The 25692-nt window shown below is 38.2% G+C and overlaps 1 protein-coding gene across 7 annotated transcripts in view; it reads right to left on the bottom strand.

Moving 5' to 3' along the window:
• The window catches only part of Bltp1 (bridge-like lipid transfer protein family member 1), a 181565-nt gene extending 170491 nt beyond the window's left edge, over window positions 1–11074 (bottom strand). For all 7 annotated transcript variants that reach the window (XM_060378234.1, XM_060378239.1, XM_060378238.1 and 4 more), the window contains exons 1-4: window positions 10935–11074; window positions 9733–9823; window positions 4220–4346; window positions 872–988 (exon numbers count right to left, since the gene is read on the bottom strand). In XM_060378234.1, the coding sequence (XP_060234217.1) occupies window positions 872–988; window positions 4220–4316 (214 nt within the window). In that variant the 5' untranslated portion in view covers window positions 4317–4346; window positions 9733–9823; window positions 10935–11074. The remainder of the gene's footprint in view (window positions 1–871; window positions 989–4219; window positions 4347–9732; window positions 9824–10934) is intronic.
• Window positions 11075–25692: the final 14618 nt, after the last annotated feature.

Genomic DNA, 25692 nt, shown 5'->3' with positions numbered 1-25692 from the left:
TTAATACACAATAGAGCATTAAAAGCTTACATGAATCTTAGCCTTTAAGTTAATAAATAATCTTTTCCCATTCTCTTCTCCATATATTTGCAGTTCTTATAAATCTCTCATCTTCCTTTCCCCAATAACAACAAGAGTCAAAAATATCACTAACGGACTGAACTACTATATAACCATATATGTAACTGCTTCATATGGGTAAATCCATTAATTACAAACAGCTACTACACATATCCAAACTGTATGTAATTCATCATCTTTCTCCATTAACCTGTCTGCATCAGTCATTTTGCCTAATTAAAAGAGAAAACGTACATGTACTTATTAAGAAGTATTTGAGTATAGGACTTCTGGAGGGGCTCTAGCCAGCCACCTCACCATCCATTCTACTTAATAACCACTGGGCTTTCCAAGGAACATGGCTCCCTAACGAAAATTTCCATCTGAGTCAGTAAGAAACTGACTAAAACTGGCCACAAAATAAATACACAAAATTATATCAACTTACAGATTTTTAAAGTATCAACCTTATAAAAAGGGAAGAAAGCTTATACTGTATTTTCAATTTCATGGCAGAGTCTAAGAAAATTTTGACTTAAGCATTTTAAATTTCCCAAATATTTTCATAAGCATCTTTTATAATAAAAAAAATAGCTAAAAAGTTAGTATAGAACTTTAAGCAGTGAGGATAAGGTAAAAACAACCAAATGGCAGTTTATCACTATCTAAGGAATGTTACAGGAAAGGCCAGATACTTCAAATTCATGAACCAAAAATAATGTTCTAAAATTACTATATTTTTATAAAATATAAATTTACAATGTGTTATTTTATGATAACATGGAAGAAATATACTGTTATACACACTTACCAATATGGATGTAGCCATGCTTATACAATCTGTTAAGAACCAGTGTTAAAATAAGACCAACATTCCTAGAATTATAGTATGTGAGATAAATAATCCATCCACAAGACAAAATGGTAGCTGTTGAGAGGGAAAACAAATCAGCAAAAGAGTTACTTCCATTTAGTACTCTGTAGTTTTACAATTTAATATTTGCAATTTTAAAATCACAGGTTATTTCTTTCTTATGTAACTTTCTTTTTCCTATTTGCCAAACAAACAACCAATAAATAAATACTAATATTAAAATGTAGGTTCTAATAAGATTAAAGTGTAATGTTTCAAGAACTTGAAAGGCATTGCTCCATGCCTCTCCCTTCAGTTTTGGTTAAGAAAACTAAAATAACCAATTATTCTGAGAGGTTTTTGCCTTTATATGTAAATTGGTGCTTCAGTCTTACAGCCTTCAACCCTCCTTGTTCTGTATACTGTTTTACTCCCTCCTATCCCTGATGCCCAAATTTGTCCATCGAATGGTATTCCATAATCCTGTATGTTCTGTTCATACTCTCTCACCTTGACTATCCTCTGAACATTCTAATTCATCTATCATGTCCTCAAGACCTACAACTCACTTTTCACTTGATCTATTTTACAGGTGAGGCTTTCTCTAAGTTTCTTTTTATTTTTGATTTATTGACATTTTCATTCCAAGTTGATTTCATTTTCAAACTGATTTATTTTCAGCATTTCTATATCTCTAGTGAGTTCCTCTTTCTTATCTCTATATTGGCTTCTTTATTTCATTCAGCTTTTTGTGTTCCTAGAGTTCAGTATATTCATGTCCTCTTTGCTTTCACTGAACATTCTTCATTATTCTTTTGACATCCTTGAGATTTCATCTAATTTGTTCTCACTAAAGTCTATTACTGCGCAATTACGAATTTTCAAGTGCATAGTGCAGTCTTGCTTTTTTTATGTTTCTTTCACTTGTGTGTTGAGATTTAAGCATCTGGGATTACGTCATTGGTTGGATTTTATTTTTTAATCACCCAAATTTTTTTTTCAGTGCAAGTACTTGCAGTGTTCAAGTAGAACTAAGTTGTAATATGGTTAAGGTGTCATTTCCCCCACTAGACTTGACTCAATTCTGAAAACAAACCACTACCAAGTCCAAGACAAATCTAGTATAAAAAAAGAATACTCCTTAATTAAAATAATTGCTCCCAACCCAATAATTTTGGATGAGTACAAAAACAGTGTACAACAAAGTATCAATTACAAAGTACAGTGATAGAAAAAATAAAGTAAACCTAGTAGTAGAACAACAGACAGAAAACAAATAGAAGGATGTAACAGTAAAGATAAAAGCAGCTCCATTTAATGGTAAAATGAAGACAGAAAAATGTAAAGAAATGCAATCAAACAACCTAAAACTACCCCAATGCTTGGGAGACTGAGGCAAGAGACCCACAAATCCTGGTCAATCTGTGTTCTTAAGGAAAGCCAAAATTAAGAGGGAAAAAGAGAACAGGGCAGAACAAAACTGGTCCATCCTATTCATAAATATACAAAAAGAGAAACAAAAAAGGAATGTTTTGGTAATAAATTGCCCTCTTCTTTTAAACGTAAAACTATTTTTGAAGAAAGGAGAAAATAATGGTCGCAGATTAAGACATGATCAGCACAGTAAGATCTTAACTTTGTTCAAAATCATGCTCCAGGGTTTGTAAAGCAAAGCAGTAGCTGAGTACTAACAACACAGTAGCTCTTACACTGGCACTAGCCACAGCAGCTGTCAGCTTTGCTTTGTAAGTGCTACAATTGCACCACAAAAACTGTTTTGAGGAAAAAAAAATCTCTTTTTATTGCTACTGTTTTGTTTTTCTCTTTTTTTTTTTTATAGAAAAGAACTGTATAGAACAGGAAAAAAATCAGGAGCTGCACATGATAGGAAAGGGACAAATGTGAAATAAGAAAAAATTCTGCTACTTAATTAAACTCAGAAGACCATTCCCAATGCCTCTTTTAAGACTTTGTATTTCACATTAATATGAGTTCTATTTCATACTAATATTCAGTATTTGTAGGAAACAGAGAAAAAGCCTGAGAGACTGAAGTACTGAGTAAATGTTTGTCCTTGACATGGGCACAGCCATGTTAAGGACTCCATGTCTCAGCTCCATGGGAGTGGCAAAGTCTTGGCCAGGTGAAGATCAGAGGGATACCAAAGCTTTCGTCAAGGGTACAAATTACTAGCCAGGTCCATAAAAAACTAGCAACTGCAGCTTTCTTCCTCCTCCAGAATACTCACAGCCTAAGACTGCTCTAAAGATAACACTTACTGAGACTGGCAAGCCCCTTCCCCCTGTGCTGTCCTTTAAAAATACACTGATTTGAGGGTGGAGACAGTAGGTGGCACTTCATCAGACTGTGAACACCTGACCCCAGCCTTTCTGTACACATGTGTGTACCTGTCTTCACTTCCTCGCTTCCCCTAGTCAGGATTCTAGGACCCAGGAGTGCAGGGCACTGTAAATATTCATTTTATTTTTTGGCTGTTAATTAATAATTTACAGTAGTTTTGTCAAATAGAAAATACAGAACTCCAAGTCCAAATTGTAATTCAATCCTACCTACAAAGTATGAAACATTATTCCTTTGGTATATGCGTCACCTTTACCTATTCTGCCTTATAGCATCAAGTCATGAAAGAGGCAAAAGCATGCACGTAAGGAGAGCGATGTAATCCATGGACTACAGTGGTCCAACATATTAAAATGGGAAAATTAAAGCCTGTCTTCATAAAATTAAATCCTATCTCCTTTGAGTGTTGAAACAACACATGCAAACTTCCTATTCTATTCAGTGTAACAAAATGAAAAAGTATCAGTAAGTCTCTTTTTTCTTTCTACTCTTCCTATGTTTCCTTCTACAATTTGAGTTCCTACACCAAAATCCAACTTAAGCAGCATGATTTCAGGTCAACTTGTGCAGCAGTAACAGCCTTTAATAATCTTTCTTCTCACTAGTATTCTTTCGTTTTCTTCATTTTCTGCTTCATATTAATTTGTATACTTATTCATTCATTTCTTCTCTTCCCTTTTCTTCTCTAATTTAATTATGCACTTTTTGAACAATTTGCACATACCTAGAAAACTTCTAGATCATTATACAAAAAAGTTACAAAAAAAAAAAAAACAATACAGAGCAATTTCCAAAGCAAATATTCAAATGACATACAGAACAACTCCTTTCCTAAAGATAAGAGGATGTGGCTAGAGCATTCCAGCTCAGCCAACCACTGCTAAAATATGACAGTTGTTAAGACATGCAGAAAACACAATATTTTTAAAAATATATTCTACTTACCAACAAGAAGCCAAACAACATTTGAATTGTGTTCTGTAAGAAAATCTTCTAATTGAGTGATACTGGGAACAATGCTGTCATTCTTCCTTTGATCCATGGCTGATGCTTTTCCAGAACATCTAAAGGCCTGAAGGAAATCAACCATTAAACTTGGAACCAAAGATTCATAAAACTGCATTAGAAAGCATGTAAAGGGAAAAGAGGTGAATTAACAAGGTTTACTGCAACACCTTCTATTTCTCTCACTGAGAATGCAAGTAAATAATAAATAAATGCAAGTAAATAAATAAAACATATACATATTTCTATCTAAATATAAAATCATGGTTCACATTAGTAATGTCTTGATTTTATCATTCAAGGCCTGCCTGGTCTACAGCAAGTTCCAGAGTAGCCAGAACTATATCGATACACCCTATCTCAAAAAAAAAAAAAAAAAAGGAAGTTAATAAGAGAAGCATGATTACTAATAAAGCTCACACTAAAAACCTGTTTTAATAAGGAATATTAAAAATATCTACATAATTATTCTTCTAGTTTTTTTCCCAAAAGTTGCCACTTGGTATTTTAGTTAACTATCAAATTAAATTAATCTTCACAATCTCTATCACTTCTATATATTCTCCAATATTTGACAGGATAATAATCTTCCTAGTCAAGTTCACTCTAGTTAGCATGTGAATAGTTAAATGATCTCTTGCCATCAGATGTTCAGGAAAAATTATAATAAAATGTCAAACTGTAACCAAACATGGCCAATTGTGTAGAAAAATATGTATATAGGTATGTGTATGATGGTTTGAATAACATATCCCCATAGGATTATGGTTACAGGGAGTGGAACTTGATAAAATTAGAAGGATTAGGAGGTGTGGCTTTGTTGAAGGAAGCGCATTACTGGGGATGGACTTTGAAATTTCAAAAGCCCATGCCAGGCCCAGTGTCTGTCTGTCTTTGTGTCTGTCCCTGTCTGTCTCTGTCTCTCTCTCTCTGTGGTCAGGCAGTAACTCTCAATTATTTCTCCAGTACCGTGCCTGCCATGCCTTCCACCACGCTCCCCAGCATGATGATAATGGACTAAACCTCTGAACCTGTAAATAAGCTGCCAATTAAATGATTTCTTTTATGAGAATTGCCTTGGTCATAGTGTTTCTTCTCAGCAACAGAACAGCACCTACAGTATGCATATACAGTAAATATACCCATATACATAGATAGGAAAGTAACATGACTATTACTTTTATATACACAAAGAATGAAAAAAATAAGAAATAAAGTTACGTTATAATTAAAAAACAAGAGAGGTATTTCCCTATTAGTACACAAGTAACACAGTTAACCCAATCTACCTACAACAAAAAAAGTATCTAGTAATAATCCAAATTAAAAAAAAAAAACTTTAAGAAAAAAAGTGAAGAAATCATAAAGAGAACTGTATCATTAATATTCCTTTGACTATGTAGCACAGACAAGTTGTGGAGGGGAAAAAATGACTAAATTTTTTCAAGATGCACAAAGAATGTATGAGGATAACTTCACCGAAATTCAATGAATATGACTTGTCAAATTTCTAAATATATTTTCTGGTGGTTCACCATGACTCTCACTTTTAGGATTAGAACAGATCATAATTTTCCAAATATATAAATGTTTATGTGTTTAACACTGAAATCTTAGTATAGTATAAAGAGGTAAACAAAATATCTCTTAAAATGGGCAGTGCAACAATTGTCAGTGACAATGCATGAAACAGCAGAAAAGCTAGAGAAAATAAATGTTTCTACTTTTACATTTTTCCCACTGTTTACAAACTGAGTAAGACATGTTCTGATATTTCTCAAAGCACTCCAAACCTATCACCAGCCTAAATTTTAGAAGAAAAAGTCACTTTATAACATGAACATTCTCTTTCATCCTTTTTTTTTTTTTTTTTTTTTTTAATTTAAGTAAAAGAAACACTTTGGAAAGACCCATAGCTACAAAAAAAAAAAAAAAGTGTGAACACACTGACACCCAGCACTGAAAGAAAAAAGGCCCAGAGCATACCTAGCTAGACACAGTAACTCTAATAACTAATAGATCAGCATAACTAATGAAATATAATTAGACCTAGAACCTCAGTTCCTTGGAGAATCGCACTTCCTGGGGAATCATGAATTTAAGCCCAGTAAAATCCATCTCAAAAAAATCAATACAAATAAATATCCACATATTTTATAATGAATTACATGTGATAAAATAGCATGTACCTATTTTATGTTTATTTTTTATCATTTTAGAGATGTCTAAGGACATAGGATCTACTATAACATTAAATAGGAATATGTTCTGGGATTCGAATCTCCACATAAAAAGGTAATTTGCTTCTAATCAAATCTAAGAAGTAGTGACCCATCCACAAAAGACCCTAGAAACCTCATCCAAAATCACCACCATCTACCACTATAACCACTCATTATTCTTATCAAAGGAATGAAGAAAGAGTGTTGAGGCTGCAGGATCTGTACCTACCAACATTCTCCCCAATATAAGATTAATGCAAACTTTAAGAAAAAGCAAACCCAATGTTTAAAATACATTTTGAGCAAGTACAGAAGACCTTTGCAGTAGTTTGAACGAGAATGACCTTCATAGGCTCAAATGTTTAAATACTTGGTCCCCAACTGGTGGAAATGGTTGGGAAGACTGGGAGGTGTGGCTTTGTTGAAGTAGTTATGTCACTAGGGAGGGCTTTTTGGTTCTTAAAAATCTCATCATTGTCAGTTTGCCCCTCAGTGCCTCCCACCTGTAGATCTGTGAGCTCTCAGCTGCTGCTGCAGCCATTTGTCATCATGCCTTTTCTCTATCATCATCTGGAACCATAAGCCAAATTAAATTCCTTCTTTTATAAGTTGCCTTGGTCATGGAGTCTTTATCATAGCAAAAGAAAAGAAAAGAATGCAGCAGCTGGTATCAGGAAGTAGGCTATTGCTGTGACAGCCCTGACCATGCAGATGTTGTTGTTGTTGTTTGGGGAAAATGTGGAAGACTTCAGGACTTTGGACTAGAAAAGTAGTTGAAAGCTATAAGCAGAACTTTAAGAGGCCATCCTAGCAGAAGCTTAGAAGACAGAAGTACTGAAAGTAATATGGACTATGGAGACCCAGCTCAAGAGGTTTCAGAGAGGAAAAATACTAGCAACTGTCCTCAGACTACTTTCATGGTATTTTGACAAAAAAAAAAAACCTGCCTTCTAACCTGAGGCTAAACTGAAAAGTAATGAACTAATTCCTTTGGCAGTGAAGATTTTAAGATAACCTAATATTGACTCTATCACATGGTTATTAGTAATCACTGTTATAGGTCTAGAGTAAATAAGAGTAAGAAGAGAAAATGGAAATACAAAATATACAGCTTGAAGAGAAAAAGAGCAGGAAATCTGTGTTGGAACCAAGGCCTGTTCTGAAAGAGATAAGGAACGAGAGCAAGGCTAAGCCTGATCTACACTGGAACAAAGGGGGAGAGTATACTAAGGTAAGCTAACTAAGCCTCCAAACTGTGGAAAAAAAAAAAAAGAAAAAAACCTACGGATATGTAAGGCCAGGCTCTATCCCAAGTGAGCAGCAGAATGTGGCAGTGTTGTCCACATGGTTCTGGCATTACAGTTGTAAAGTATAAAAGAGTAAAGACATTATAGACTCTTCCTCAGTGGTTAAGGAGAGCCACTGAGGCCAGGTATCTGGCAGAGGAGTCCCTGCATGAAGACCCTAAGAGGCCACTGACTGAAGTTCTGTAAATTAAGCATGAGTTGTGTAGGAGACCTCAAGATTTTAGAGGTGCCAGAGAAATAGGGTATCTGCCAGGGAGAGCTGAATACAGGGAATAGACTCAGCCTGAGAATGAGAAATACGTGGCAGGCAGAAAAGCTGGAAAGGAATAGCCATCTAAATCCTTTGACATCCGACGTGAAGCTCAGTATTTGGGGTTTCCCTATTAGGTTTCAGTGTTTCTTTGGGTATTTCCAGTATTTCCTCACTATATCCTAATTCTCCCCCTCTACAAAGGTAATCCATACTTTTGATTTTACAAAGGCTTACAATTAAGAGATTGCCTTTAGTCACAGAAGATACTTTAAACTTTGGGTTTTAAACAGTATTGAAACCAAAACACTATGGATATTTTTGAAGCTGGAGTAAATGCATTTTGCATTATGATTGACCACAAACTGATGGGGGCCAGGGAGCAAGATGTGGTGGTTTGAATGAGAATATAACCTCTGTCAGCTCAGGTCTGAATATTCAGTCCCAGTTGATAGAACTGTTTGGGAAGGATGAGAAGGTGTGGTCTTGGAGTAGGTATGTCATTAGGGGCAGGCCTTAAGATTTCATACACTAGTGCCATTCCTGGTACTCTCTTTGACTCCTCATTATGGATCAAGATGTAAGCTCTCCACTGCTTCTCTAGCTGTCTGCCAACATGCCTTTGTTCCACCATCATAGATTCTAACCCTCTGGAACCATAAGCCAAATTAAACTCTCCTTTATAAGTTGCCCTGGCCATGGTGTCTCATCACGGCACTAGAAAGGAAACTAATACAGCCTTTAATGAGAAGAGCCTATTCTGGTGTAAGGCAACAGATGAAGAAAACAGAGTATCCATAGGACTAAGGCTACACAGCTCAGTCACGCTCGTGGTACATCAACTGCTTAGAGAAGAGAAGTTAATATGAGAACCTACTGAATAATCTTCATAGAGCAAATGATGCAAGAGAAACAAAAGTGTATCTTTCCTTTTCTTCTGCCATCCTGAACAGCTCAATCTTTACCAGAAGCTTAAAATCATGTCTATGCTGGGCAGGGTGGCATACAACTGTAATCTCAGACTAGGGAAAGCAGAGGCAGATGGATCTCTGTGAGTTTGAGGCCAGCCTGGTCTATAAAGCAAGTCCAGGATGTCTCAAAAAAAAAAAAAAAAAATCTGCTATATAGTACTCTATAAATAATTATTAAATGAATTAAATTGCTTTTAATCATATTTATCCATCTCTTTTACTATTCTCTATAGAACCCATAATTTAAAAACAAACAAACAAAACACTTCAAGCTGGGTAATTGTTGCAAGCCTATACAAAGAAGCTGAGAGGCAGAAGGTACTCTAGCTCCAGGTACACCCTTGGCTGCAGAGATCTTTATCTGTGCTTTAAAAAAACAAACTACTATACAATGACAAACACACACACAGGGACATAAATGTTCTTTTTCAAGCCTTTTATAAACATGAACAGATAACAGAGCAAGCAAGCGACAAGCTCACTGGCACGTGGTAATAAAGCCAAGATTACTTTGGGCTTTCTTCTGGCGATGAAAAAGCTAGGCACTTGATTATCAATCAATTATCAGCAGTCCAAAATTCAGATAAAATGATTTCTGGGTCACTGATGGACTGAACCACAAATGAAGGATAAAGTCAACTTTTTTCTATCTGGGCTTTAATAAGAAATTTAATTTTTTCCAATCTTAGGCAAAAATACTTACACAATGTTTGTTTTGTTTTGTTTTTAATCTTCAATGTTGTTTATCTTTCCCTCTTCTGAAGGCCCTTCTGCAGTTTTTCATCTTAACAAGTCTGAAAGAAACAGCATATTAAACCAATTATAAAAAGTATTCTAACTTTGTTCATAGAGTAACCCTTTCACATTAAACTATTAAACACACCAAGAAAGTATTCAGTATTGGTCCAATATTACATTCCCTTGTAACAAGAACTCCTAAACCTCAAATAAGACTAAAAATTTCAGGAGAAATTTCATGTGAAAAGAACATAGGCGGCTATGAGGTAGGAGTCAGGATGTTGATGAAGTTCTACCTGAGGTGGGGCACACTTCAAAGTGAGGCCTTGCAAGGGTTTTTCTATTGACACCGACTCTTTGCTGGAAGGGAGTGTGCCTTTGTTTCCTTTCTACTCTGGGCACCTGGCACACTTTATCCAACGGCAATCACCTTGCAAACTCTGGCATTTTGGCAATTGGGTGGCAAGTTGACTGAGGGGCTACAAAGAAGTGAGAAAGCCAGGTTTGAAACAGTTCTGTTCCAAGGTTCTCTGCTAAAAAGTGGTAATAGACTTCGCCTACGAACTACGAACTATACGAGCCCTATTAAACAGCACACAGCAGTCAGTGTTGATAAGTCAAACACTGATTAATTCATCCAGTTTTATACTTGTCAGACTAAAGCTGCCCCATTGCCACGCAGAGGATGAAAGCACCAACACGAAACCAGCTGAAACCTACTCTCTCAGTTCCAGAACCCATGACTTCCTCAGAGGAAATTTACAAGAAGTCGTTCCCTTTAACAGACATCCCACTGTCAACACACCGACCAATGAGGCGAGGAAAAGAAGACAACTGATACCACCTAGATGGAAGATAAGCGCTCTGGACCTGCCTCTGGCCAGAGAGCTGACCACTCAGGTGTGCCCTACTGGACCAGGCTTCCCGCCTCGGGGAAGCGGGCCGTCCCGGGGCGCTCGGCCCTGTCTGCCCCGCCAGGTCCGCGCGCCCCCGCAGCCCCGGCACCTTGCTGTCAGGGCCTGCTAGGCCTCCACTGCAACCTCCGACCCCCGATCCCGCGTCCCAGGCCCCACGACCCCGCAAACCTCCCGGACTCGCCCGGATAGGCGCTGCCCACCTCGCCCCATCCCAGCCCTCACCGCGCGCAGCCTCGCGAGCTCGTCTCACCTGACAGGGCGGCAGCCCCGAGCCGGGACCTCCGCCGATCCCTACACCCTCAGCCTGCAGCAGGTCCAGCTCGACCGGCCGCCTCGGACGCCCATGGGGCGGAGGGGCAAAACCGGGGCTGGAGCTGAGGCCGGCGGCACTGCAGCTACGTCAACCGGCAGCGTCTCACGTCAGGGCGCCGGCGCCTGAGGGTACGCCACTCTGGCCCCGCCCAGGAACGGGGCTGGCCCCGCCCCTCACTTGCTCGGAGCACGAACGAGAAGCCCCGCCTGGGCTGGAGGCGTGGTCTGGGAGGGGGCGGGGCCCTGGCCTATTTAGACCCTGGGCTGAGGGACAGGGCTTAGACCCCAGGGATTAAATCTAGGCCGAGGGGCGGGGCCTGAGCTTCTGGACCAAACCAGGGACTGGTTTGGAACCTGTGCTTAGGGAAGAGCCTTGGAACTGTGTGAGGCCTGACCAGAGGAGCAGGGCGGTGTCCACAGGGTGGAGCCTGGTCTGAGGGGCAAGGGTCACTTAGGACTTGAAAATTACCTTTCTCCTGATTCAAATTGGGGAAATAAAAATCTTTCTGATGTCCTGATAATGCAGACAGTATAGTCAACATAAGAAATGGAGGCCAAAAAAAAAAACAAAAGAAGTCAAGTATGACATGAAATGAGTTCTCACTGAAGATGTACTTGATGTACGAAACACATAGTAAATCAACCAAATACATTATTATTCTAATAATGAAAGTGGTTTGTGACCACCACTCTGAATAGGATACAGCAAGTGAGCCAAGGCTAACAACGTTCTAAATTAAATGTTTAGGATAGATACTTAACCTGTGTGTTTCTTATGCACACATTGTATAAAGCAAAGCATTAAACAGCCTTGGCCTTGGCAGAGTGTAAGATTGCAGACTGCTTGGAGCACAGTAGAATGTGCTCTTAAGACAACTAGAAAGTAAATAAAATGTGATTAATATAAAAAAATAAAAATTAATTTAAAAAAAGACAACTAGAAATGGAAACAGCAAGACCAAAATGTTGAGCAGGACTTATATACTTCTTCCCTAAGTTCTGCAAAAAATATTCATATCTTCATTTTTCTCCAGTTCACAAATTGAAAACCCAATGCTCAGGAAACTGAAATACATTACCAATCTAGAGGGCTAGGATTTGAACCCAAGCACTATGGCTTCCAATTCATTCTCTATCAATATCTAAGCCTCTGTCGATATCTAAGCCTCTGGCTTTAAGAGATCAGGTCATCTCAGCATTTCTACAAAGGGGTGGGAGCATCTACTCTTAAACAGGTGTAAAGGCAGATATAAACTTAAAAAAAAAAAAAGAACTGCAGTTAATTGTTATTGAATAAAGAAATCAAGGCCCAAACAACAACAAAAAATATCTTACAAGTTCTTTGAACTAGAGATGACCTAGATATGACTCAAGTTCCCCCTAACAAAACTAAACTGAAACTAAATTGCTCCAGAGATAAGGGGAAGACTTTAGAATGGGAAGGGGGCAGAGAGCTGCGATTCACTGCAGACTTCCTCTACAGTGAGTGAGGAGCTGGAGAATCTGGACACTTCTGCCTCTTCTTTCTGCCCATCCCTATGACCAAGAGCCACCCCATAGCTACAGGTATACATGAGATGACATCATCAGCATCAATTACTCACTTTAGAGCCTGTCCATTTAACAGACGTATAACCCTGTGAATTTGATTGAACTGAGAGTTCCTGTGGCCCACTAAATTTACATAGCAATGCTTCCTGGTTCCCTGACTTTTCTTCTACTTTCACTTCTCATGGGCATGTCACCAAGGAGAAGGTGTCAAAGAAACTGCCTCCAGCGAATATAATGTGAACTTCTCTTACTGAGCATAGCTACCCATGCTTCACATCCCAGCACATTGGAGGCTGAGGCAGGAGAATCTTGGGTTTGAGACCAATGGAGAAAGTTTTGAGCCACCCAGGGCTGCATCAAAAGACCATATCTCTAAAAGTCAAAAACAACAACAAAAAGAATTTCATGACAAAAGATGTTTTAGGTTAATGATGTTTTAGGTTAGAACTTTTTACTTTGAAATCACAGCTGGTTCACAGGAAGTTGTGAAGATCCACTCCCTCTGTCTTATGTAAGTACAGTACAAAAAATATAAACCATATTTTACACTGGTATGATATGTGTGACTCTATGCCACTTTGTCACCTGTAAATGCATGCAACCATCAGTGCACATTAAAACTGAAAGATGTACTTTTCACAGACAACATGGTAAAATGGGGGAAATAGAAAAATTATTTATTCATGGCAACATATAACTTTTAGGAAAATAGATACCTTGAAGACAGGAACTTTAGAAATTTATAGTGTTGATTCTACTTTGGATGAGATAGTAAATGTGAAAACTAAACTATAAATCTCATAAGTTTGACTTGATGTTTCATCGTTTCTGTTTCTCAAAATCAAAATGTGTTAAGAAGCAACTGAAGTACCCAACTTCCTTTTCTATGCAAATGGCACAGAAAATAATAATTTTAGTTAATAAGTATATCCTAGAACTAAAATTTTGCCAGTTTCAAATGTTGCATATGATGTCATCGAACTATTGCTAAAGTTTTTCAGCAAAAGATAAAATTCTCTGCAGCAGTTTTATGGCATCCAGTAAGTAATGTCAATGTCCTCAATCAAAATGTTAGTATCTTCATCAAAAGAAAATATTATAGGGTGCTTATTTATCTCTACACACAGGAATATAATTCCCTAATGTAACTTTTCTTAAAAAGTAATCATATTTGACTTCCATAAACTCTCTCTGCAATAATATGTAATTAAATTATTGCCTCATTCATTCAGCTATCATAAGCAACCCACTGCCATTTTTTTACTGAAACTGTAATTCATTCAAAATCAAAACAAAATATTACATTATTTATCTTGGTTTATATAAACTTAATTGTCCCCTTTAGCATTGGACACAAATGTTGATAAAATTCTAAAAATCAGTCGGTGTATTTTTAGACCTCCTTTTCTTTTGAGTTAAGGAATATTAGACATGAGAAAACAGTGAATGAAAGTTTGAATATTTATGAATATAGATGTCATGCAATATTTGTTAGCAATTTTGTTCTCATGAAAGAGCCTGTGGGTTTTGTATGTGTGTGTGGATGGGGGTGGGGGTTTCGTGGTTCTGGTGACCAAATTCAAAGTCTTTTCCTGCTAAGCGTGCACTTTGCCACTGGGCTACACTCCAGTCTATTAGCTTATTAGCTGGGTTTTGTTTTGTTTTTTGGTTTTTTTTGTTTTTTGTTTTTTGTTTTTGTTTTTTTGAGAACTACCTCTATGTAGGACATTTTAAAATTTTACATATACTTGGATTTTGCAAAACATTGGAACTAGAAAGAAAATGTAAGTGTACATAAGAAAACTCCAAGTCCTTCCCTTGTGAACATGTGAGATTCAGGCAGGTGCACTGCAACTCACTCAGGGTTCACTGTGCTCAGCTTCTCCATTGCTGGTGTGAAAATGACAAGTGAAGTCCTGGGCTATTTCAGTGCCATAGACTTGAAAATGAAATAAAGGAGGTGAGTAGATGAGCCACTAGTTACACACAGTCCTTTCTTCAAGGGCATCCATTTTTATCTCCTTGTGGTAAGCCTATTGCAAGAATCAATATCCTGTCTTTAATACTGGGGAAGAGAAAACTAAAGCAGTGATCCTGAACAGAAAGGAAACAATAAAACAGAATTGGGCATGAGATTTCCAGTGGTGAGAGACAGGTACTCCCACAAGTTACAATTTTAAAAAGTCTTTATTTTGAAATTTTGGATTTATTACATAAAAGAACTTGCTTCGAAAGCAATAAGACAATGATTTCAGTAAACACAAGAAAAGGGACTTACTTCAGCTGTATTAAGAAAAAAATAAGCCAAGTCTATAATTCTAATTCTACACTTGGAGGTAGAAAAATCAGGAATTCAAGGCCATCCTGGGGTTTATAGTAAATTTTAGGCCAGTGTGAGGCTACATGAAACTCTGTTTCCATAAAAAGAAGGGAGGAAATGAGGAAGGAGGAAGAATAGGAGGGAGGGAGGGAGGGAGGGAGGGAGGGGGGAGGGAGGGAGGGAGGGAGGGAGGGAGGGAGAGAGGGATAAAGAAATAAGGGAGGGGAGAGAGATGATTGATGTAAAGGAAAGAAAGAAGGTAGGACAATTGTTAGTGAAAGAAACAAAACAATATTGCTTTTTGAAACAAAAATAAAGAAATAGTAAAGCAAAAATGATGTGGTATGTGGGTATGTGCTGATAACTGATATATAAAATTTACAGCCCCAAACAATGGCAAAATGAAAATATCAATTGTCAGGGTTTTGGAATATCTAATTGGCTCATTAGAGGTACTTAATTGTGTCCCTAATGTATATCATATAAAAAAGATAGACAGGTGGGCAACAACAGGTGGGTAAGCAATAGATCTCATAAAATATGATCTAAAAGAATATGTTTGTAATATATAGTGGTTAAAGGATTTCTAAACAAAACCATAAAGGCAAAACTAGAAAATGGCAAATGGATATTGCTTACATAAAAATTAAGTGTTTCTCTGCCATTCGATATTCCTCTGTCGAGAATTACCTGTTTAGCTCTGTATCTCATTTTTTAATTGGATTACTTGATTTGTTGCTTTTTAACTTCTTGAGTTCTTTATATAGTCTGGATATTAGCTCTCTGTCAGATATAGGGTTGGTTAAGATCCTTTCCCAATCTGTAGGCTGTCATTTTGTTCTGACGACAGTGTCCTTTGCTTTACAGAAGCTTTTCAGTTTCATGAGGTCCCATTTATTGATTGTTGCTCTTAGAGCCTGTGCTGTTGGTGTTCTGTTCAGGAAGTTGTCTCCTGTGCCAATGAGTTCAAGGCTCTACTCCATGTTTTCTTCTAAAAGATTTAGTGTGTCTGGTTTTATATTGAGGTCTTTGATCCACTTGGACTTTACTTTTGTGCAGGGTAATAAGTATGTGTCTATTTGTACTTTTCTACATGTAGATATCCAATTAGACTGGCACCATTTGTTGATGGTGCTGTCTTTTTTCCATTGTATGGTTTTGGCTTCTTTATAAAAAATTAACTTTCCATAGGTGTATGGGTTTATTTCTGGGTCTTCGATTCAATTCCATTGATACATCATTCTGTGTCTATGCCAGTACCATGCAGTTTTTATTACTGTTGCTCTATAGTACGGCTTGAGATCAGGGATGGAGATACCTCCACATGATCTGTTGTACAGGATTGTTTTAGCTATTCTGATTTTTTTTTTCCATATGAAATTGAGAATTGTTCTGTAAGACCTGGAGTCTCGCTGCTCAGGATCGCATCCTTGCCAGGAACTCTCACAGACCACAGCTCGATGCAAAAACAAGAGGGTCTATTGCTATCGCAATAGGGTCGCCCCTCCAAAAGCAGGAGATGACTTGGAGGCCCATCAGTTCCAGGTTGATGATCTGGTATGTGCGATGACACCGCAGCCAGAATCTGGAACCTCAGTAGAAGGGTCCTTACTACGTCGTGCTCACCACTATACCAACTGCTGTCAAAGCAGAGGGCATCGCATGTACAGGTGTATGAATGTACAGGTGTCACTGAAGTAAGAAAATAAAACATAGGCAATAGACCTGAATGAAGACTCAAAGGCAAGAAGGTCCAGTGCCCATAAGCATACTATAAGATTTTGTAATTTTCTCTAACAAAAATGGATGTTTTTAATAACATGTCCTAAGGATTCACAGATAGCATAAGTTATAAGGATAAAAGAATGACAAATTTGGTTAAGCGGTAGTGTACTGCTTATGAGATGTCCATGCTAGAAACAACCTAATGATGATCAAAGTAATTAGTATGTGCTTTCCCTGGAACACAGTCATTCCATTCCAGGAAAATGTGTTTACAGGTCCCTGATTGGAGGTTTGTGAAAATATTCGTTATGAGCACCACTAATCACAGGGATCTAGGGCCAGAAGAATGGCTGTATAAAACATGATATATGCATACTATAAACTAATACATATTGGGTATACCAAATAGATGGTTGACAGGTGAATTAAATAAGTAGGTAGATGATTGATAAAGATAAATTGATAGGTGATGCTGAAGATAGGTAGATAGATAGACTGGTAGATATATGACAGATGATAAATAGGCAGATAAATGAATTATTGATATCTGATGGATAGATAGATAGATAGATAGATGATAAATATATATATCCATATATATAAATATATATATAATAGATAAATAGGCAGTTACACAGATAATAGATTGATAGATCTAGTGAGGGAAATCTTACTTCCAAGATTACCTGATCAGGGGCTGGAGAGATGGCTCTGTGGTTGAGGACCCGGTTCAGTTCCCTGCACCCACATGGGAGGAGCTCACAACTGTCCCTCATCAGAGAGCCTCACACAGACACACATGCAAAACATATGAAATAAAAATGAATGAATGAATAATTAAGTAAAATTTACCCGATTGTGGTTTATTTTTATTGAACAGATGCTACGATTCATCGCGTCTCTTGTTTTTATACTTTCAGTAGTATTTCTGGCATTGAGAGCAATTTCACGAGAAAAATTTGGAGAATTTAACCTCGTCAAGCTCTGGCTTGTCTATCAGTTCACAGTATAGTGAAGGAGAAGTTAAAAAGCAGAATGAAACACTGAAAAGGGAAAAGGATGCGGTTTAGCCCTGCAGACTAACACACCAAACCTGTCTTGACCAGTCATCTGTCTTGTCCAGCATCAATTGTCATCCCAGGTACAACCAAAAACATTAAGAAAACTATCTCAAGATGCAGGCCCAGGTCAATCATGGATACCCGCTGCAAATGCTATGAAAACATGTCCAGCATATCTCCCTTTGTAGTCTATAACAACATTAAAGCATTAAATAATAGCACCTTATTCCAATCACAAAGTCCAAAGGGGGGTTCAAGTGCCAACCTACACATGTTTGTTTTTTAAGTATGTATAGATTAAGCATAGAAAACTAGAGAGGCAGTTGCGAGGCTCTATGGTGCTTTGCATTTTCTGTGAAAGAGCACGTTCTTTCTGAACAGAACACCGCTGGTGACCTATACAATGGCTCCTGCAGCAGCAAATGTAGAGGGTTACACTGGCACTGTGGGCTTCACCCTGACTTGTTAGGAAATGCAGAAGTTGAGTAAAAGTTTATGCAACCAGAAGAAAAGTAAAGGAGACACTGAAAGCAGCCCATTTGCCTTCCTGTTTGCACAAAGCCCCTCATGTTCATAAACCCTCTGGTTAGGAAATGATGGATTTCACTTTTCAGGAAATGCTGCATTGCAACTTTCAGTTCATGCACTGCTCATATCCCAGAGCTTTTCCTCAGGGCTTGTTAAAGAAGGACCTTGTCATAAAGCTAAGGAAAATAACTGTGAGCTTATGCCCTCTGGTGGCCCTATGGTTGAAACTGTAAATTAGAGAAAGAAAAACAACGCGCGCGCCTGTGTGAGAGAGAGAGAGAGAGAGAGAGAGAGAGAGAGAGAGAGAGAGAGAGAGAAAAGACAGAAAGAAACAATGAATTACCTTGGAATCAAGCCCTTTCACCAATGAAGCACAATGAAATCTATGTTTGAGTGTGACTATATACAATTTCATGCAGTTGTACAGAATAGTAAAAGAAGCAGAGAACGCTGAAAATGACCCAGCAATCCTACCTCTGCGTACTCCTTCCTTTCCTTCTGAATCCTTCACCTTCTACCCTAAGTTTTCTGCTTTGCCAATAAAGACAGTGAAGTCTGGGGACAGCCCTATTGAAATCATTTCTCTACATCACATTCCTCGCCAACGTGTGGCCTCTTGCTGTTCCAACCTGACTGCTCACTAGGCTCATTGTCAGCTTCACTTTCCCATCAGTCATCTGTCAAGCTTGTCTGTGGACTGCTACTTTTTATTTTTGCTCTTACAATTGCTCTATTTTGTGTACTGCTGGCACAAAATTGCTTTTTCAATATGCATGGATATAATGCATTAATTTGGAAACTTTATGCCACCAACCCTTACTTTGAAATAACTTCAAATCTATAATAAGTTAAATGAATACTAAAATTAATTATATACCTGATTAATCCAGCTACTCTTCCACCTGGCATACTCTCTACTAGCATCCCTGAATACCTAAACAAATCTCTCTGAAATACCTTGGCTACACGGGTATAGGAGCACTATTTTTTTTTATGTTTATTTATTTTATTTTTTTTATCAGTTACATTTTATTAACTCTGTATCCCAGCCATGTCCCAATCCCTCATTCCCTCCCAGTCCCTCCCTCCCTCCCTCATCTCCACCGTGCCCCTTTCCAAGTCCACTGATAGGGGGGGACCTCCTCCCCATTCATCTGATCCTGTTTTATCAGGTATCTTCAGGACTGGCTGCAAAGCCCTCCTCTGTGGCCTAACAGGACTGCTCCTCCCTTGGGGGTGGAGAGGCCAAAGAGCCAGTCATTGAGTTCCTGTTAGAAATAGTCCTTGTTCCCCTCACATTGGGAAACCAATTGGTTACTGAGCTACCACAGGCTACATCTGAGTGGAGGTTCTAGGTTATATCCATACATAGTCCTTGGTTGAATGTCAGTCTCAGAAAAGACCCTGTGCCCAGATATATTTGATCCTTGTGGAGCTCCTATCCTTTCCCCATCAGACTAACTCCCCTTCTTTCTTATGATTCCCTGTACTCTGCCAAAGGTTTGGTCATGAGTCTTTGCTTTGAAAACACTGCTAGTTAGAGTCTTTCAGATGCGCTCAGTAGACTCCTGTCATACGTTCAATGCACATCCCATCTGTCTTTCTAAACGAGGATTGATCATCTTGCCCCATGTCCGCTCAATTGATTATCTTTTTTAGGTGTATAGATTTCATTATGTTTATCATATCTTATAGGTCTATATAAGTGAGTATATCCCATGTTTGTCTTTCTCCTTCTGGGATATTTCACTCAGAATGATCTTTTCTAGATCCCACCATTTGCCTCCAAATTTCATGATTTCCTCCTTTTTGATTGCTGAGTAGTATTCCATTGTGTAAAAATACCACAATTTCTGTACCCATTCCTCCGTTGATGGACATCTGGGTTGTTTCCAGGTTCTGGCTATTACAAATAAAGCTGCTATAAACATGGTTGAGCAAGTATCCCTTTTGTGTACTTGAACAAACTTTGGGTATATACCTAGCAGTGGTATAGCTGGGTCTTGAGAAACACTATTCCTAATTGTCTTAGAAAGCGCCAGATAGCTTTCCAGAGTGGTTGTACAAGTTTACATTCCCACCAGCAGTGGAGGAGGGTTCCCCTTTCTCCACAACCTCTCCAGCATGTGTTGTCGCTTGAGTTTTTCATCTTGGCCATTCTGATGGGTGTAAGGTGATATCTCAGGGTCGTTTTGATTTGCATTTCCCTGATGGCTAATGAGGATGAGCATTTCTTTAAGTGTTTTTCTGCCATTCGATATTCCTCTGTCGAGAATTCTCTGTTTAGCTCTGTTCCCCATTTTTTAATTGGATTACTTGGTTTGCTGCTTTTCAGCTTCTTTAGTTCTTTGTATATACTGGATATTAGTCCTCTGTCAGATAAAGGGTTAGTGAAGATTCTTTCCCAATCTGTAGGCAGTTGTTTTGTTTTGATGACGGTGTCCTTTGCTTTACAGAAACTTTTCAGTTTCATGAGGTCCCATTTATTGATTGTTGCTCTTAGAGCCTGTGCTGTTGGTGTTCTGTTCAGGAAGTTGTCTCCTGTGCCAATGAGTTCTAGGCTGTTCCCCACTTTTTTTTCCAATTGATTTAGGGTATCTGGTTTTATGTTGAGGTCCTTGATCCACTTTGACTTTAGTTTTGTGCAGGGTGATAAATATGGATCTATTTTCATTTTTCTGCATGTAGACATCCAGTTGGTCCAGCAATAGGAGCACTATTGAACACAAAAACTTAACTAACAAATAGTTTTAAACTCAGATACAGAACTTAATTTCCTCTAATCCATACACAAAACATATCTACTCACTGTTTTACTTGGGCTTTCATCCAAGATCCCATGGAGGATGATTTATAACATAGGCTGTTGATCATAAGTTTTAGTCTGCTCTTATGTTCATGGGTACGAAGGTGATTGGGTGAGGGTATGTGTCTGCGGAGGCCAGAAGACAACCTCATTTGTCCTTTTCAGGACATCCACCATGGCTTTTGTGACACAGTCTTTCAATGGGACCTAAAACTTGCCAAGTAGGCTAAGCTAGATAGCCAGAGAATTTCCTGTCTCTACCTCCCCATCTTTGAGTTAAGAAGTACACCATATCCATACCCAGAATTTCCATGCAATGTTTTCATCTCTTCACCTCTTTTTATTTTATTATGTTTCTACCCTACGTGAAGTCATCTTGGTGTCGTTATAATAGGGCTTCCTCCATTGAAAGTAGTATAGAGACTGTTTAAAGTTTAACATTGAACTTGGGCAGCCATGCTTGCATTCACCAACTGAGACATGTTCCTGAACTCTTTTGTAAATTTAATTATTGTTTTATTAATTACAGTTTATTCAATTTGTATCCCAGCTGTAGCTTACTCCCTCCTCACCTCCCAACCCCACCCTCCCTCCCTCATCTCCTCAATGCCCCACCCCTTCCTTCTGACCCTAAGCTATAAGGTCTCATCAGGACTTGCTGCATTGTCTTCTTCTGTGGCCTGGTAAGGCTACGACCCCATCAGGGGGAGGTGATCAAAGAGCCAGCCCCTGAGTTCATGTCAGAGACAGTCCCTGTTCCCATTACTAGGAAACCTACTTGGAGACTGAGCTGCCATGGGCTACATAGGCGCAGGGGTTCTAGGGATTCTAGGTTATCTCCATGCATGGTCCTTGGTTGGAGTATCAGTCTCAGAAAAGACCCCTGGGCCCAGATTTCTTGCTTCTGTTGCTCTCCTTGTGGAGCTCCTGTCCCCCTCTTCTTCCTAATCTTCCCCTTCTTTCCTAAGATTCCCTGCACTCTGCCCAAAGTTTGGCTATAAGCCTCAGCATCTGCTTTGATACACTGCTGGGTAGAATGTTTCAGAGGCCCTCTGTGGTAGGCTCCTGTCCTGTTCCCTGTTTTCTCCCTATTCTGATGTCCACCTCTTTTGCTTTTCTGAATGAAGATTGAGCATCTTACCCTGGGAACTCCTTCTTGTTTAGCTTCTTTAGGTGTACAGATTTTAGTATGTTTATCCTATATTGTAGGTCTAATATTTACTTATAAGTGAGTATATATCATGTGTGTCTTTCTGCTTCCGGGTTACCTCACTCAGGATTATCTTTTCTAGTTCCTACCATTTGCCTGCAAATTTCATGATTTCCTTGTTTTTACTTGCTGAGTAGTATTCCATTGTGTAAATGTACCACAATTTCTGTATCCATTCCTCAGCTGAGGTGCATCTGGGTTGTTTCCAGTTTCTGGCCATTACAAATAAAGCTGCTACAAACATTGTTGAACAAATGTCCATGTATACTTGAGCATATTTTGGCTATATGCCCAGGAGTGGTATAGCTGGATCTTGAGGAAGCACTATTCCTAATTGTCTGAGAAAGCACCAGATTGATTTCCAAAGTGGTTGTAAAAGTCTACATTTCCATCAGTTATGGAGGAAGGTTCCCCTTTCTCCACATTCTCTCCAGCATGTGTTGTCACTTGAGTTTTTGATCTTAGCCATTCTGATGGGTGTAAGGTGAAATCTCAGGGTCATTTTGATTTACATTTCCCTGATGACTAAGGACATTGAACATTTCTTTGTGTTTCTCTGCCATTTGATATTCCTCTACAGAGAATTCTCTGTTTAGCTCTGTACCTCATTTTTTAATTGGATTACTTGATTTGTTGCTTTTTAACTTCTTGAGTTCTTTCTATATACTGGATATTAGCCCTCTGTCAGATAAAGGGTTAGTGAAGATCCTTTCCCAATCTGTAGGCTGTCATTTTGTTCTGATGACAGTATCCTTTGCTTTACAGAAGCTTTTCAGTTTCATGAGGTCCCATTTATTGATTGTTGCTCTTAGAGCCTGTGCTGTTGGTGTTCTATTCAGGAAGTTGTCTCCTGTGCCAATGAGTTCAAGGCTCTACTCCACATTTTCTTCTAAAAGATTTAGTGTGTCTGGTTTTATGTTGAGGTCTTTGATCCACTTGGACTTTAGATTTTGTGCAGGGTGATAAATATAAATCTATTTGTATTTTTCTACATGTAGATAACCAGTTAGACCAGCACCATTTGTAGAAGATGCTATCTTTTTTTTCATTGTATGGATTTGGCTTCTTTGTCAAAAATCAAGTGTCCATGGGTGTATAGTTTTATTTCTGGGTCTTCGATTACATTGATCCACCATTCTGTTTCTATGCCAGTTCCATGCAGTTTTTATTACTGTTGTTCTATAGTACGGCTTGAGATCAGGGATGGAGATACCTCCACACAATCTGTTGTTGTACAGGATTGTTTTAGGAATTCTGGCTTTTTTGTTTTTCCATATGAAACTGAGAATTGTTCTTTCAAGTTCTGTAAAAAAAATTGTGTTGGAATTTTGATAGGAATTGCATTGAATCTGTGATTGCTTATGGAAGGATGGCCATTTTCACTATGGTAATCCTACCGATCCATGACCATGGGAGATCTTTTCATCTTCTGATATTTTCTTCAATTTCTTTCTTCAGAGACTTGAAGTTTTTTTCAAACAGGTTTTTCACTTGTTTGGTTAGAGTCACACCAAGGTACCTTTTGTTATTAGTGGCTATTGTGAAGGGTGTAGTTTCCCTAATTTCTTTCTCAGCACTTTTGTCTTCCATATACAGGAGGCCTACTGATTTATTTGAGCTAATTTTGTATCCAGCCATTTTGCTGAAGGTGTTTATCAGCTGAAGAAGTTCTCTTGTTGAATTATTGGGGTCACTAATTTATACTATAATAACATCTGCAAATAGTCATACTTTGACTTCTTCCTTTCTGATTTGTATCCCCTTGATCTCCTTTAGTTGTCTTATTGTTCTAGCTAGGACTTCAAGCATTATGTTGAAGAGATACAGAAAGAGTGAGCAGCCTTGCCTTTTCCCTGATTTCAGTTGGATTGATTTAAGTTTCTCTCTGTTTCATTTGATGTTGGCTATAGGCTTGCTGTAGATTGCCCTTACTATGTTTAGGTTTGTGCCTTGTATCCCTGATGTCTCCAAGACTTTAAACATGAATGGGTGTTGGATTTTTGTCAAATGCTTTTGCGGCATCTAAGGAGATGATCATGTGTTTTGTTTTGTTTTGTTTTGTTTTCTCTTTTAGTTTGTTTATATGGTGGATTACATTGATGGATTTCCATATATTGAACCACCCCTGCATAGCTGAAATGAAACCTACTTGATCATGGTGGATGATGCCTTTTATATGTTCTTGGATTCAGTTTGCAAGTATTTTACTGATTATTTTTGCATCAATTTTCATAAGCAAGATAGGTCTGAAATGCTTTTTTTTTCCCCATTGGGTCTTTGTGTGGGTCAGGTATCAAGGTGACTATGGCTTCATAGAATGAGTTTGGTGATGTTACTCCTATTTCTATTTTATGGAATAGTTTGAAGAAAATTGACCTCAGATCTTTTTTGAAGGTCTGGCAGCATTGTGCACTGAAACCATCAGAGTCTGGGCTTTATTTTTGGCAGGGAGACTTTTGATGACTGCTTGTATTTCCTTGGGCAACATAGGACAGTTTAATCTATTTACCTGAATTTGGTTTAGCTTTGGTAAATGGAATCTATTAAGAAAATTCTCCATTTCATTTACATTTTCAAATTTTGTGGAAAATAGTCTTTTGAAGTACAACCTAAAGACTGTTTGAATTTCCTCAGTGTCTGTCCTTATGTTCCCCTTTTTGTTTCTGATTTTGCTGATTTGGATACTTTCTCTCTGCCTTTAAGTAGTTGGGCTAATGGTTTGTGTGTTTTGTTGATTTTCTCAAAGAACCAGTTCTTGGAATCATTGATTCTTTGAATTGTTTTCTTTGTTTCTAATTCATTGATTTCAGCTCTGAGTTTGATTATTTCGAACTGTCTACTCCTTTGGGTGTGTCTGCTTCTTTTTTTTCTAATGGTTTTAGGTGTGCCATTAAGTTGCTTGTGTGAGATATCTCGAACTTCCTTCTGGAGGCACTTAGTGCTATGAACTTTCCTCTTAGCACTGCTTTCATTGTGTTCCATAAGTTTGGGTAAGTTGTGCTTTAATTTTCATTGAATTCTAGGAAGTCTCTAATTTCTTTTTTAATTTCTTCCCTGACCAAGCTGTCATTGAGTAGAGAGTTGTTAATTTCCATGTGTATGTAGGCTTTTTGTTATTTTTGTTGTTGTCGAGGTCTAGTTTTGGGCCATGGTGGTCTGACAGGATACAAGGAATTATTTCAATCTTCTTGTATCTGTTGAGGCTTGCTCTGTGTCTGACTATATGGTCATTTTGTGAGAAGGTTCTGTGAGGTGCTGAAAAGAAGGTATACTCTTTTGAATTTGGGTGAAAAGTTCTGTAGACATCTGTTAGGTCCATTTACTTTAGGACCTCTGTAAGTGTCATTATTTCCCTATTTAGCTTCTGTATAAATGATCTGTCCCTTGGTGAGAGTAAAGTGTTGAAGCCTTCCACTACTTATTTGTTGGGATCGATGTGTGACTTAAGCTTTAATAATGGTTCATTTACAAATCCAAGTGCTCTTCACCCACCCT

This window comes from Meriones unguiculatus, chromosome 2 (genome assembly GCF_030254825.1).
Source record: "Meriones unguiculatus strain TT.TT164.6M chromosome 2, Bangor_MerUng_6.1, whole genome shotgun sequence".
NCBI lineage: Eukaryota > Metazoa > Chordata > Mammalia > Rodentia > Muridae > Meriones > Meriones unguiculatus.
The sequence above is the reverse complement of the archived record's forward strand: the minus strand, read 5'-3'. Positions and strand labels throughout refer to the sequence as shown.